Source organism: Drosophila erecta, unplaced genomic scaffold (assembly GCF_003286155.1).
Source record: "Drosophila erecta strain 14021-0224.00,06,07 unplaced genomic scaffold, DereRS2 tig00000000-arrow-pilon, whole genome shotgun sequence".
NCBI lineage: Eukaryota > Metazoa > Arthropoda > Insecta > Diptera > Drosophilidae > Drosophila > Drosophila erecta.
Genome location: NW_020825194.1, coordinates 16,701,732 through 16,716,729, shown reverse-complemented (window position 1 = coordinate 16,716,729; position 14,998 = coordinate 16,701,732). Strand labels below are relative to the sequence as shown.

At 45.2% G+C, this 14,998-nt stretch overlaps 2 protein-coding genes across 2 annotated transcripts; one reads left to right on the top strand and one right to left on the bottom strand.

The window, feature by feature from the left end:
* Positions 1 to 36: 36 nt before the first annotated feature.
* Positions 37 to 12,131, bottom strand: LOC6553236 (titin). Its single transcript, XM_026975892.1, has 7 exons — positions 11,437 to 12,131; positions 11,153 to 11,374; positions 11,036 to 11,079; positions 9,178 to 10,880; positions 9,036 to 9,119; positions 8,606 to 8,980; positions 37 to 8,531 (listed from the first exon to the last, which is right to left on the bottom strand). The coding sequence occupies exons 1-7, from the start codon at positions 11,608 to 11,610 to the stop codon at positions 364 to 366; spliced, it is 10,770 nt and encodes a 3,589-aa protein (XP_026831693.1). The 5' UTR covers positions 11,611 to 12,131; the 3' UTR covers positions 37 to 363.
* Positions 12,132 to 12,322: 191 nt separating this feature from the next.
* On the top strand, positions 12,323 to 13,762 carry LOC6553237 (COP9 signalosome complex subunit 5). Its single transcript, XM_001980156.3, has 3 exons — positions 12,323 to 12,695; positions 12,749 to 13,325; positions 13,383 to 13,762. Exons 1-3 carry the CDS (start codon positions 12,435 to 12,437, stop codon positions 13,526 to 13,528), a joined length of 984 nt encoding a protein of 327 aa, XP_001980192.1. The 5' UTR covers positions 12,323 to 12,434; the 3' UTR covers positions 13,529 to 13,762.
* The last annotated feature ends 1,236 nt before the right edge of the window (positions 13,763 to 14,998 follow it).

Sequence of the window (14,998 nt, the reverse complement as noted above, 5' to 3'; positions counted from 1 at the left end):
CACCAGCCTCTTCAATAATATGTTTTTTTCATCCAATTGGTTTACGAATCTTTATTATTTTTGGGGAGTTTTGATAATGTCTTAAGATATAAACTATATATATATATATGTATTAATATTTGTTAATGCCTTAAATCTATTAAGGTTAGTTTTTGTTTCTGAGCGAGCGGAGCCATCCCAACGATATCCCACCGAAATAGGGGATTAACAAGAGAAATTAAAAATTAACATGCCTTCATTAATTGATACATAAATGAACATTTTTTTTACACAAGTTAACGTAAATTGAAGTAGTTCAGATTAAAAAATAACTAAAAAAATTATACAGAGTAGTTTCAAGCTTATAAATAAATAGATGTGATTTTACTTTCGTCGTGATCGAGTTGCGCGCTGTGATGATGGCGCACTCTCACTAGCAGCAGTCTCCGGCGCCGCCTCGAAGTGCACCTTACGGCCTCGTCCACCCCGAGCTGGCGCCGCCGACTTGACTGAGGTGACCTCGACTTGGGAATCCTCGGCGGCCTGCTCCGGCTCTACTGCCTTGGCACCTTTAGCCCGACTGCGAGCGGCAAGCTTCTTCACCGGTTCCTGCTCCTGAATAACGACAGCCTCCTCCGAAGGTGTTTTGGCACGTGATCCGCCCCGCGGCTTCTTGATGGGTGGTTGCTCCTCCGTTTCCGTCTCGACTTTGGTTTTACGTCCCGCGCCGCGTACGTTCTTTTTGGCCGTTTTGACATCCGGCTCCTCCAAATCGCTGTGGTCGGCTTTTCGACGAGTACCGCGCCCTTTAGTTGCTGGCAACGGCTCCTCCTCCGTTCCGGGCGTTTCTGTTGTCGATGGAATCTCTGGGGTGGCCTTTTTTGCGGGTGGCTCCTCACCGTCGACTGGCTTGCCCTTCGGCCTTTTCGGAGTCGCCGGACGCGGCGAAGAGTCCACAATTAATTCCAGGGCCTTTGCAGTCAGGTTACGTACACGGCGACTACGAGCCGGTGTAGGCTTGTCGTCGTCCGGCGCCTCCGTGTAGTTCTTGCGCGGCAGGTTTCGTCCTTCGCGTCGCTGCGAGGTAGTGGGCTCCGGAAGAGAAACTGTGTTGTCGGGTGTAGCTTCTGCTTTCACGGATGCTTGTTTGGTTACGGGCGTAGCTGTAACTGAATCTGGCTCTGACGCCTTGTTGGCCAGGGCCTTGCTTGCCGCTGGCTTGCGTGCCCGCCGCAATCCTGAGTGCGGCTTATCATCGTCTGGTGCCTCCTCGTAGTTTTTACGTGGCAGGTTACGGCCCTCTCGGCGGCGTGGAGTAAGCTCTTCTTCATCGGCAGCCTTCAATGGGCAACCCGATGTGACCACGGTCGCCAAAACTATTTCGGTAGGCAAGTTCTGCATGTCGATCTGTTTTACTTCCTCGTCCTCATGAGCCTCGTTTTTACGAGCGCGACGAATTGCCGTTTTATTGGCCGCTTGCGGTTCCTCATCGACACTTGCTGATGCCTTGAGGACTCGTCGAGATGCTGGTTTCTTCTCCGGTGAGGTCGCTTCTATATCAGCACTTGGCTTTCTTCCGCGGCGCGTTGTCTTGGCCGCTGGCAGTTCCACGACCTCGGAACTCTGGTGGGACCCTGCTGGGGTCTCTTCCTTATGCTCTGGCTCCAAGGACACCCTGCGTACACGAAGCTTTGTTTTCGGCTCAGTCAGATCTGCAGTTGTTAAGGCTTCATCCTCGGTGGCTTTCCGTCCACGTCTGCGTGAATGAGGAGGAAGCGCAACTGGTTCCTCTGTTGGTGTGGTTTTGATCGGCCCCTCATCCGTCTCCACAGTTGGCTTACGACCGCGACGCCTGGTCTTGGGCTCCTCGCCCTCCTTTGGAATTGGTTCAGATGATGCCGGTTCTGATTCTGTGACTGGTTCGGTTGCCTTGTCGATTTGCTTAAGATGATCTTCCCCGCTATTTGCAAGAGCTTCAACAGTTTCGGCAGAAGCTTTGCGTGCATTGCGCCTGGTTTTTTTCGCAGGCTCGACAACTGGCACAGATGGCTCCTGCTTTTTATCGCCCAGAGGGTGAGTTTCATGCTCTGCTGGCGTTTTACCCCTCCGTTTCGGTTTTTCCAAAACATCTTGGGTGACATGATCAATGTCTACAGAAGGCTTGCGTACCTTACGCTTTGGTCTTTCTACGTGATGTTCCTTGGCATGCTCCTCTACATTTGCAAGCTTAAGTTCAGCTGACTTTCGCGCTCGTTTTTTCGGTATATCTTGATCAGCTAGATTTGTGTGATCCTCTTGGACGTAAGCCAAAGCCTTCTCCATTTCGGGATTGTGTGCATCATTTGGTGCGCTGGATTCTACTATATCGTCTGAAGGCTTACGAGCTCTTCGCTTTGGTCTCTCCGGGCGAGTTTTAGCTGTTTCCTTAGACACATCGTCCTGCTTTTCAATAGAATGCAGGCTTTCAAGTTTATGCCGTTTGTCTGGAACGTTGCTTATGTCCTCCGTTGATTCCTGACGCACCTTGTTTTCCGATGAGACATTTGGCACATTATCTGGATCTGGCTCTGGTGCAGGCACTTGTTGCCCCTTTGGTTCCGAGAGACTCGAATTGTTTTTACTGGACAGTGAAGATTCCACTTCTATTACTGCTGCTAAAATATCTTCAGTCTTTTGTCGTGTCGTCTTCGTGTTCGTTTCTTTTGCAGATGCCTTCCGCACTCGGCGTTTTGGCTTTAGCTCTTCATCTTCTATAACTTCTGTTTTTAGTTTCTCTCCTTCATTGCTTGTATTTGACAAAACTGTCATAGACACTTGAGGCTCCAGCTCTGTATTGATCTTGATTCCATCTTCATTAATGGCCTCCAAATGATCTTCAGCATTTTCTGTTCTCTCGGATGCGGTGTCCGTTTCATTAGCAGATGCATTTCTCCTGTGTCTTTTGGGTCGCTCCTTAGTGGTATGTTTCTGGTTGGTATCCTGCCCATCCCTCTCACCTTCTAAATCGGCTTCCACCTCTGACTTAGCTGTCAAAACAAAATGCTTTTTACCATCTCCTTGCTCGGTATTATTCGAACGAGTTCTTCCAGCTTCGTTAACAACATCCAGATCCGAATTAACCTCTTCTATATTATCCAATAGAGTATCCGATTCCTTCGAAGATGCCTTCCGTAATCGTTTTTTGGGTTTGTCTATAATGATCTCGAGTTCTTTATTTGACTCGATCCTTTCCTCAACTTCTGGCTCTGGTTCTTCTTCTAGGATAGGTTGAAGGGCTTCTTCAGATTTAAGGTCGTCTTCGTTTTCTTTCGGTTCGACATTTGCTGTAGCTTCAGGAACTTCTACTGATGGAGTACGTATTCGTCCTCTTCTTTTCTCTATAATACCTTCCGTTTTGTCCTCATTTACATCCGATGACGGTTTTCTAGCTCGACCCCTAGATTTAATGCTGAGATCACCATCTTCCTTAGCATCCCTTGGACGGTCTTCTATTTCCAAAGCTTCAGCAGACGGTTTTCTCGCCACTCTCTTCGGACGCTCGAGGTCAGGAGCTCTATCAGCGGAAGCCGATCCCTTCCTAGTCACTCTCCTTTCAGGCTTAGATTCTTCTTCATGCGGTGAATTTTCTTCCTGATTTGAAGGCTTTAGGGACATCTCCGCTTGCTCGGGGGATATTGTTGGTTCGGAAGTAGGGATCTCTACTTCATTATCTATAACATCGGGTCGCTCTTTACTTTTCGAATCTGTTGAAGTACTGTGGATAGGCTCCGCAGATGGTTTATCCTCAGCATTGGGCTGCATGAGCCCAGAATCATCTTTAAAGGCTAACACTTCCTGATCAGAGCCCCCTGCAGAAGTGGACTCTGTTTTTGCTAGGGCAGATATATCTTCAAATACTGGTGCGGTATGAGTTCCGACTTCTTGTTCTTGAATAGTATCTGGTTCGATGGGTATATTGCCTTCTTGCAAATTATTCGTAGCGTCTTCACCATCACTTGTTTTTTTGACGGCGGCAAATTCTTCAATAGTGACCACAACTTGTGGCTCCGTTGCTAAAAGTGCAGCAGAAGAAGTAATAGATTCTATTTGCTCAACGGCAGCGGGATCTTCGTGAGGTATAACGAAAGTGGCTTCGACAGCCCTTGATTCTAGTCCCTGGCCTATAGAGCTTGAATTAGCTGGGTCACCAGGCTGTGCCTGCTGTTCTGCAGCGCGAACAACAATTTCAACCTCTTCTACTTCGTCGCCATCTTCAGCACTTTGAACATCCTCGCTCAATACGTTCTCGGTTTGAGAAAGCGATTTATGCAGGTCTAATTCATCCGTCTGTGATGACGTTATCAAAATGCCACTTTCTTGCATTACAGCATCCTCTCCTTCAGTTGGAGCTTCTTTTGCATCTGCCATTGCATAAGACACGTCCTTAGGCTTGTCTTCCATTTTTGAAATAGCAACATTAAGAAGTTCGCCATTGGGGCTTGGTTTTTGTCTTATTGCTGATGCAGATGTGGTATCCCCTGGGGGGTGTTCCATCTGATTTATTTGTAGCTCACTTTTTTGTGACTCCAAATGGTGTGGTGAAGATGGTGCAGTATTTAAACTTAAAATCTTAGGGCAGATTTCTTTTTCGGCGGACGTTTCAGCTGTAATAGAAATATTATTTGCTGGTTCAGTGACAGAATCCTCACCAAGAGAACTTGCATCGCATACAGACTGTTGAACTATACTCGAGGAATCCAACTGAATAACCTTATTTTCGACTCCGTTTAGGTTAGATGACTCTTCAGACACACATTCTTTTGCATCATTGGCTTGTATTAAGATACCCTCTGGAATAGTATCATCGATTGGATCTTGAATTAACGAATCTGCATTAGGTGGACATTGCTCAACAATGCTTGACGTATCTAACGAAATCACCTCTCCGTCAGATTGGTTTTGATTACATTTCTCTGCTTCCTTTCTGTCAATCTCCATATCTGTCTGTGTTTCATCTAAGCTTGAGGTATCCAATATAATAACTTCATCATCATTGCCCTCTTGATTAGAATGCTTTTTAGAAGTACATTCAGTGGAAGCGTCTTTGTCCATCGTGTCAACTTCTTTTATTTTGTCGACATCAGATAATTCTACAGTCATAGAAATTTCTGTGGATTGATCTAAATCCTCTCCAACTGATGTAATTTCATCTAGTGTATCTAGCTCAACAATGGTGGAGGCATCTAAATGAATCACCTCTGTTTTAGAAGCCCTATTAACTTGGCATTCCTTAGATTCCTCTGCAACAACAGCTTCAGATTCCCCTGCAACAACAACTTCAGATTCCTCTGCAACAACAGCTTCGGATTCCTCTGCAACAACAGCTTCGGGTTCCACCACAAGAGAAACCTCTTTATTCTGATCTGTTGGAGATGAAGTTTGTTCAACTACGCTCAAGACATCGTCAGGTATGTTTTTTTTTAATTTCTCAGCGCTCTCTTTGTCAGTAGCCATATTTTCATTTGATGATACCTCCAATGCGACGTGTTCTTCAACGTGATCGTTTTCATCCAGTTCATCATTTTGAGCGCTTTCATCCTGTGATGTTGACGTCACACAGAGAGAAGTCTTGGGAGAATCCTGTGTGCAGCTTTGCGGAATTTTAGATGAATTGGTTGATAGTTCTAATTCGTCTGTATCTATTGAAAAAGCTTTGCTAGCATCGCCGTCCGATGAGATTACATTAGCAAGTTCGCACTCTATAGCAGATTGATTAGCATAACCGACGTCATTAGGCACTGTTGCCACTTTTTCCCTTTCTTTAATTTTCTCGGAAATATCTGCGTCTATAGAAGTCTTCGCATGCACTACATCTTCAGAATGTTTGATCTCAAATGCTGCAGTGGAATTGTTTAAAGATTCTTCCGCTTTACTTACGCATGGAACGTCAGAGGATGAATTTAAAGATAAGTTTTGAGTACTGTGATCCTGAATTTTAACTCGATCAATATCAGAGACCTCATCCATGGTTTTACGGATGCTAGTATCACACATGTCTACCGGTCCGCAGACTCTAATTTCATCCGGAGGAATTAGCTCATCTGTTTGAGGATAAGTTTCCACAACTACATTATCCATTTCACTAGCACATGAAACCTCTTCAGGACTTGCTTCTATTTGGTCCTCATCGCCGGGTGATGTTTCGATGATTGGCTGAATAGTTTCATCAGGTTTCGCTTTCACAGGCAGTTCTTCGGCTGGTGATTTTTCAATGATTAGTTGATCAGTTTCACTTAAATCAGGCACTTCGATGGTTGGTTTACTCGTTTCATCGATAGGGTTGTCCACAGACAATTTTTCGGCAGCTTCATCATTTTCACTAACAGAAGGCACTTCATCAGGACATTCTTCTTCTGGAGGTGCTCTTTCTGGTGAAGTTTCGATTATTGGTTTAATGGTATTATTATCAGCTTTCGATTCAATGAATGGTTTAATAGGACTGTCACTTACAGTCGGCGCTTCATCAGGTTTAACTTCTTCTTGAAGTTCCTCGATAAGATATGTTTCGATGACAGCTTGGATAGGAGCATCACTTTTGGTTTCTTTTGAAACCTCTTTGACGGGATGTGGTTTAACTTCTTGTTCAGTATTAACTAAAGAGTGTACCTCATCAGTTTGATTTTTCTCTGAAAGTTCGTTGAGAAGCGAACTTTTAATGCAATGTTGATTACATTCTGCATCGGTGGAAACATCAGGTTCTTGCTCTTGTTCCACGAAAGGCAAAGTATCAATGGCTGGTTGAATGACTTCACCATCAATGGAAACCTCATTAGGGTTGGTTTCTTGTACAAGTTCATCGGAATGTGATTCAGTGAATGTTTGCTTAGATTCTGCTGGTGTTTGGGTATCTTTTTGGGTGGGCAAAGTTTCTGTAACTGGTTTATCAGATTCTGCAGCAGTCGAAACCTTATCTGTTTTGCTTTCTTCGGAAAGTTCTTCAGAGCGCTCAACAGGTGGTTTTGAGGTCTCATCGTCGGTGTGCTCAACACCAGATTTTTTCTCTTCTTCAAGTTCTTTAGGCGATATTTCCATTGGTGGATCATCAATATTCACCTCACAGTCATTAGAAGGTGATACTTTGACAACTGATAGATCTAAGTTAGTGGTAGATTTTTCAGCAGTAATTGCAGTTACTTGGGCATCGTTTGTGGACTCGCAATCTTGTTTAAGATCATGGTCAGGTATAGTTTTTTCCAGACTGCTGTTAAGAACATAAGTTGAATTGATCGAACTATCCGCGGTTGTTTCTAACGGAAATACCTCTGACTCTAGGATCGACAATTCTACCACTGCAGATTCAATACATTCATCAAGGGGTGATTCCGTATTCTCAGAATTAGCTGATTCCATATCTAGAGTTTTCTTTTCTTGGAGTTTGTCACCTTCGAGATATTGGTCGCAAGTACCTTCCTCAATTGTGGTATCTTCCACTTCAATCAGTGAAATTTCACTAATAGTACCCGCATCGTGTTCATTGCCAGTTTTGTTTTCCTCCAGATTGACAGATTCTTCAAGCTTGTAGACTATAGAGGGTTCCTGAACACTGTCAGTTTTTTTGGGAGTTGCTTCCGATTCCTTTGGCTCCTCATCATCACTTAATACCAGGGGCTCAGTAAGGCCAACATTTGAGTCTGTATCTGAGCGATCCTCAATGTTATCAGTAGGTGGTTTGGTCTGGCCTAAAGGCCTCGTCTCATCCACAGTGACTTCGCACGACTCCACGCCCGATACTACTAGCGCCTCGGAGAAAATTGAGTCCGACGTCTGGTCTAACAACTGAATTCCACTCATTTCGTTCGGATTGGGCGAAAAAGACCTGGAGCCACATTCTGCAAAGGCGCTAAGATTGGGATTGGCTTGCATGGTAGCTTTGTAAGTGGTGCTGGTCAGAGGATCCTTTAGGGAAGCGCTCGTTGTGGCTGTCTGACCGACACTCATTAGCGCCTCTGATGTCACGGTTTCATTCCTATTTGACGAACCCAAAGGATCAACTCCTGTCGCTGTGCTGATCGCTGTCACATTTATCTCCGTTTCCGTGTCTTCCATATGGGCCCCAGTCGTTTCGGGTACGTCATCGAAAATCTTGTCCAAATGCAATGTGTTGTTCGTCATGTTCAAATCGTATTCTGTGGTTGCCCCCAAGGAATCCTCGCGAGACTTTAACACTGCGCTAGCTGGTTCATTTGGCACCATGATATTCCTGGCGCTGGGCGTCTTCAGAACATTGTCTAGTGGCTTTCCTTGCTCCATGCGAGCTACTGCAGTGCTCCTCCTCTCGTGGTAAGGTGTCCTACCAACAGAGGTTTCTAATAGTTCTGCCATGTTTCCTAAAATTGGTGAGGCAGGAATTTTCGGCGTTTGCATCATTTCTCTCAGCCCTTTAAAGCGAGGTGTGCTGCAGCTTTTTGGTGTTTTCAATAAATCTCTTAGTCCGTGGTAGTCTACCTTGTCGATATCATCAACTGGCAGTTCGTTGCCATAATTTTCGTCGTCAGCGGCAGCAGACTTATTATCTGTAACAAATATAATTAAAAAAATAAAATAAAAAATTTCATTCCACTTCATAAATGATTTCGAGTCAGCTTACCATCTTCGGGACCAACTTCTTCCAATATGACTCCCATGTCGCCAACAGATTCATCCACCTGAAGTGCCCCCTTTGGTGTTTTCAAAAGACGCATCGATTGGCGCGTTGGTGTGGCCATTTCTTGCGTAAATCGACGCTTGCGCCGGGGAGTTACCACGTCTTGACTGTTCATCGCTGAACATGAAGCACGGCGTGAACGCTTGTTGTCCTTCTCCGGTAACACCTTACTGCGGGATTCCAACGAGGATCGCCGAGTGCTTCTCTGTGGCGTTGTGGCCGCTGCCCTCTGTTCAACAGAAAGTCGGCGCAAGCTTCTACGAACCATGGGGGTATCTGCATTTGGAGTACGTTCGTCCATTTTTTGAGATGTCTCTCCTGTCGCAATGAAATGAAAATGTATTTTGGGAACTAACAAATTTGAAAAGCTTACCAATTAAATTTGAAATACCAGTCGATCTATTCTCAAATGGCAGCTCTTCGCAAATATTTTCCTCGATTATTTTCTCAGAATCAGCTGTTATGGTTTTGGGACTTTAGATTTCTTATATTTATTTCATATCATAATCACATACCATTTTGAGTTAGTTGAGGAATATTCGCATGAACCTCTTCGCAAATGTTATCCTCAATAACAGCATCCTCAAGTTGTCTCTCGACTGGAATGGACGATGTTATGATTTCTTGCTCATCTTGAAGATCAGAATCTTTTTGTTTACAATTCTCTTGTTTTGTGCCACTTTCTAATTCCTTTTTTTTGACAATAGACTTTAGTTCACGTTTATTCTCTTCGATTATGACCCCATCTGGCTTAGGACTCACATATTGCTGTGAAGATTTTATCTTGCCTTCCGCGTCGTTTTCTGGCTCGATTAATTCAACTGGATCTTGGATAGGTAAAGGATCCTTTGAGCTCACTGACGGAAAACCCTTATCAATCAGCGAACTCAGCTGAAATGCTCCTGTTACATCATCTTCTTCTTCAGTTATAAGAGCAGTCACGGCTTCGATTGCCAACACTGCCCCACTCTGATCCTTTCCTTGGGAATCATCCATTATAGTGAACGTGCGGCTCAGCTCGTCCTTTGAATCATCAGGTTTTTCCGGAGTGGAGCTGTTGATCTGGGACCCATCGATCGGTTTTCTTGAACATGGCGATGACGGCTTGGATGATCCAGGCCTAGGGGAACCGCCTTTCGGCGAGTTAAGCGAACGACGTGCCTTGGCTACGAGCTTGTTGCTTTTGTCAACGCCGGGACTACGCTTGGCCGCCGCAAACGTCTTTCTGAGCTGTGAGACCTTGTTCTCCCTGGGAGATTCCATTAGGGATATCCGATTGCGTGGAGAGGACTTGGGTGGGTTACTTCTCGCCTGTCCTTCTCGCTGGACTGGTGTGCGCCGCTGTGGATGGAATGGCAAACGCCGAGGCGTAGTCAGGCAGTGGCGTCGAGCCTCGAGAAGAGAAGGCCGCTTAGGGGTGACTATGGGGGTGGTCTTATCTGGCTGGTTGGCGGCGATCTGCTTCTTAGTGCTGGTAAGCAGCGCCCGTTTAATCAGGGACTGGGGCGTTCTTTTGGGTGTGCCACCTGTGATGCCAGCCTGACGCTGCGGAGTTTTATACCGGTGCGATGGACTTGGTGATGGCGGTGTATCAGAGTTAGTAATGTCAATAACAAACGGGGAGGCATCTGATGATTCGTCGGTGCTGTCTACACTGATGGGCGTCTGTTTGGGTATGTGTTTAAATGCAGGCGTCTGTTTGGGTGTTTGTCGTAGCTTTGATGGGGTGGTCAGGTCGATTAGAAACATGGACGACTCCCGCTTGGTTTTCTTTGAGGTAGATGGCGTGTTGAAGTCCATCAGATCTCGGCTGCAACTGTCTTCGTTCAGTTCCGAGAGCACACTGCCCTTGGGGGTGCTGTATACGCTCTTGGGCGTGGAAACAGCCAAAGACGTCGTGGTGTAGCCCGGTTTTCGCACACATGTAAAAGATTTCTCGATCTTAACGCCGGTCTCGCGCGGCGAGAAAGAGGTGATCACCACGTCGGAGATGGCGCATAGCTTAAGTAGCTTCTGATGGCTACTTGGTGGCGTTGCGGTGTTCTCCTTATTCTGCGTAGCCTCCAGAAGATTTACTTTGGGGGACTCGCAAGGTGTCTTCTCTGTACTGGGTGGAATGGATTCATTTAGGCAGTCCTCATCCAAGTGGGTTCCACTCTGATCACGAGACTCTATAGAAGTATTTCCTTCGTCGTCCGAATTAATGCTATAGTGAAAACTAAAAAGGAATGGGAAGAGATGGTTTTATGAGGACTATTAAAGGCAGGCAACACATGCTTGCAGTAGGGATTTTTTCCTATTGTTGTTGCCCGAAAACATTTTAGGGGTTGGCCAGGTAGTCGGTCAGGCGTCTGCCTGCTGTAGTTTACTTACTTGTGAACTGTCAGGCGTTTTTCGGCTTGTAGACGATGCGATTGCTAAATCAAATAAAAATGGGCAAATTACAGGACTTGGAAGACTGTACTAGCTGAAGCAGATTGCGAGTAGTACCTTCAATGAAGGGCAGGAGTTGGAGGCCTGTTCGTTGGGCACCATGCGCTCCGGGGTGCATGGCGCATCCTGTACCTCGGAGGACTTGGGGAACTCCCAGGTGTAGACCTTGTCTCGAATGGTAATCTTGCCACCGTGTAGCAAAGGACGTTTGCCTGCAGCATGGATGGCCGCGTCGTTGAGATGAATGAGGTCTCCGCTGGACTTGTTGTATATGATGACCTAAGGGCGGAAAACGCGGGATGTTAGGGCGGTAAAGAGGGTTTTCTGCCATCCAGACTCACCCTGCCGAAGGCGTCGCATTTTATCTCGCATATTAGGCGCTCCTCCTCCGGCCCCTCCAGGATGAGGTCGCAATTGTAGTAGGAGCCCACCTGGAAGGTGCGCCCCTTGGCTGCCAGAACCACGGTTCCACCATTTTCGTCCTCGTAGCGCAACCTGGCGCCATCCAGCGACATTTTCCAAGCGGCGTCGCAAATGCGGCTTGGGTGCGGGGAAAACGAATACCGAAGCGAACACTTTGACAAGCCGCAGGTATTGGAAATATATGACACTGCAAATACACGTACCACAGCACCCACAAACTTTTCTAAGATTTCTCTAACACTTTACCACCACCAAACACTGTTTGTTCAGCCTACATTACGAGCTTCCCAAAGTTAATTGTAGCGAAAACTCTGTGCAGGAATTTTTTTTTGCAATGGACGCGCAAGCCATGCCAACTCGCTTTGAATGCGCCGGCTTATGCGTTACGTTTGAATCTGGAGCGCGGGAACTGACAACTTACTTAAAGTAAAAGTGTAAACTTATTTAAAAAGAGCTTATTAATGATGGTTACTTTACAGAAGTGAAAAGAAATATGTATTAAAGACATTGTAATTTATCACTTTGTCACTAGAGAATACGGGTTTAATTTTAGTTCAACAGAAACGTAGTGCAGCCCAGCAAGCACAACCCCTTTGGCAGTGCTGCACAACAGAAGAAAAAGTATAGTTTACGTATCGCAAACAGCAAAATTTAATCAGAAAAGGTTTTTTATTAAAATAAATAATTCGAAATATATTTTATTTAATTAATAAATTAAATAGCTTATATTAATATATTCGAGATTTTACGAGTCTCCATCTAATTTCATGACAGAATAATCGATTTACAAAAATAGTCGATTGTACTTTCATGGTATTGATTGTACAGATGTTATGCCAAGTGTCATCCCTAGAATAGAGCCGGAAAACAACTTGCAACAAAAGACTAATAGTATAATCGCTTAAGTACAATCGCAATGGACTCCGACGCGGCACAAAAGACCTGGGAGCTGGAGAATAACATCCAGACGTTGCCCAGTTGTGACGAGATCTTTCGCTACGATGCAGAGCAGCAGCGTCAGATCATCGACGCAAAGCCCTGGGAGAAGGATCCCCACTTCTTTAAGGATATTAAAATCTCGGCTCTGGCGCTCCTAAAGATGGTGATGCACGCTCGCTCTGGCGGTACTCTGGAGGTGATGGGCCTAATGCTTGGCAAGGTCGAGGACAACACAATGGTGAGATTTGGGAGCTTGAGAAGGTCCCCAATTCACGAGTCGTTCCCTTGCAGATTGTCATGGATGCATTTGCACTGCCAGTGGAGGGCACTGAGACCCGCGTCAATGCCCAGGCCCAAGCGTACGAGTACATGACCGCTTACATGGAGGCGGCTAAAGAGGTGGGACGCATGGAACACGCCGTGGGCTGGTACCACAGCCATCCAGGTTACGGCTGCTGGTTGTCCGGCATCGATGTGTCCACCCAGATGCTTAACCAGACATACCAAGAGCCATTTGTGGCCATTGTGGTTGATCCTGTGCGCACTGTTTCCGCTGGTAAGGTTTGTCTAGGTGCATTCCGCACCTATCCGAAGGGTTATAAGCCACCAAACGAGGAGCCCTCGGAGTATCAGACCATCCCGCTGAACAAGATCGAAGACTTTGGTGTCCACTGCAAGCAGTACTATCCCTTGGAAATTAGCTACTTCAAGTCGGCATTGGACCGCAAGCTGCTTGACTCTCTGTGGAACAAGTACTGGGTAAACACACTGGGCAGCTCGGGTCTGCTCACTAATACAGAGTACACCACCGGTCAGATCATGGATCTCTCTGAGAAGCTGGAGCAGAGTGAGAACTTTTTAGGTCGCGGTACATAACGGGTCTATTTAAATATTGTGCACTTAATACCAGTTTTAATATTCACAGGAACCGATGTCAACGAGAAGCGTTCCGAGGATAAGCTGTCCAAGGCCACGCGAGACTGCAGCCGCTCAACCATTGAACTGATACACGGCCTGATGGCACAGATCGTTAAGGACAAACTGTTCAACAAGGTTGGACTGGGCAAATAGTTCAACACTTAAGATTTCGCAAATTCCTAATGAACTTTAAAATACATTGTGAATTTTCTTTGCAAATGGGCGATTTATTAGCCTTTTCCGTGGGAAATACTTTAATTAAGTCAAGCTTATCCAAAAAAATTAAAGAATATATAAAATTGTCTCTCATGCTGATAAAAAACTTTCAAAAGCTTTTACGTTTGATAAAAGTCCAATACATTTTGTAGAAAACCTTTTGCCCCCTAAGTAAATTTGTCGTTCTCTTTGCAATTTATTAGAAGGTCAAACTTGTTTTGCCTTGGCGCATACAGCTCTTATTTCTAATAAAGAAACCTTCTTTTTATTGTTAAATGAAAAACTTTTCCGTATTTGAAGCTAATATAAAAACGTATTTTTAATTTTTTTTTTTATGCGCTTAGGGTTTTTGTATCTTTTACATTATAAAGTAATTGGCGAAGTCTCGTTGTCACATCGATAACCGTGCGGATAAAAAGAAGTTCGAGTACTTCAAGTGGTCTAGAATTATGTAACCCGAACCGGTCTCAAAGCAACAACTGAAGCCCGCCGATTGAAACATTCCTTAATTGCTTGGGGATTTTGAAAGTAAATATTGCAAAGCCTGGTTAGCAATATAACGAGCCGCAAAAGTGTCCCACTCATCAATCAAATGGTTTCATTATTTTCATCGTTTGGTTCATCTTACAACGTTTATTCCTCGATTGCGTGTTTGCCAATGGGCGTTTGGGTTTCCCCAGAAGACCCGTCGTCTACTGTCTGCTCCTGGGAGCGAAAGCCACAAGTGAGATGTCAACGCCCTTCCAGCACGTGGCCCATTCGATTTAGACGGACAAGGGGGCCGCTTGAGAAGGGCGCTAATTAAATACTTTGTCACGTTTATGGCCGCTGTGAGGTAACAAAAAAAGGGGCGCTAGGCAAATACAAGTCCTGTTTAACCGTTATCATCACTCCTGCAAGGAATGCCCATTAAAATGTCAACATTTGTGTGTATGTGCTGGAAGCTTTATGTGTGTACGTCCCAAGATTTATTCCTGGGAATTTTTAAATCCTCTCAAATGTAAATGTAAATTGTGGAGCATAACAAGTACGAAAATCCTACATCAAAAAGGGAGATAAACAAAATAACAAGAAATATTAACGTACACTTGAAGGAAGTAAACGAGAACCTTTATAAAGATTTACGTGACAAATTCTACGAGGGCTGCGTTTGTGCGTGTAAGTTATTGGTGGAAAAGCAATAAAACTTTCATTTTCAGACGTTATATCGAAAAGTAAGCGTCAATTGGCATCAACAAGGAGCATTGACATGAAATGTAACACCGCCAAAGGGAGTTAGACCCTCCGCCTAGCAAATGGGTAGGAGGAGTCTAATACGATTGCCGAGGTGCTATAAAAGTCCCGGCGACGAACGACAGCCGCTTCATTCACGTCCTGGATGCCAGCCAGAAAGCTTCTCATTCGCGA

Excerpts from the sequence above, each read along its gene's own strand:
- LOC6553236 (XM_026975892.1), bottom strand. The coding sequence starts at position 11,610 with ATGTCGCTGGATGGCGCCAGGTTGCGCTACGAGGACGAAAATGGTGGA. Across the intron at positions 11,080-11,152 it reads ACTCCTGCCCTTCATTGAAG|CAATCGCATCGTCTACAAGC; the intron begins GTACTACTCGCA and ends TATTTGATTTAG. Across the intron at positions 8,532-8,605 it reads AGAAGTTGGTCCCGAAGATG|ATAATAAGTCTGCTGCCGCT; the intron begins GTAAGCTGACTC and ends TATTTGTTACAG.
- LOC6553237 (XM_001980156.3), top strand. The coding sequence starts at position 12,435 with ATGGACTCCGACGCGGCACAAAAGACCTGGGAGCTGGAGAATAACATC. Across the intron at positions 12,696-12,748 it reads AGGTCGAGGACAACACAATG|ATTGTCATGGATGCATTTGC; the intron begins GTGAGATTTGGG and ends GTTCCCTTGCAG. Across the intron at positions 13,326-13,382 it reads TGAGAACTTTTTAGGTCGCG|GAACCGATGTCAACGAGAAG; the intron begins GTACATAACGGG and ends TAATATTCACAG.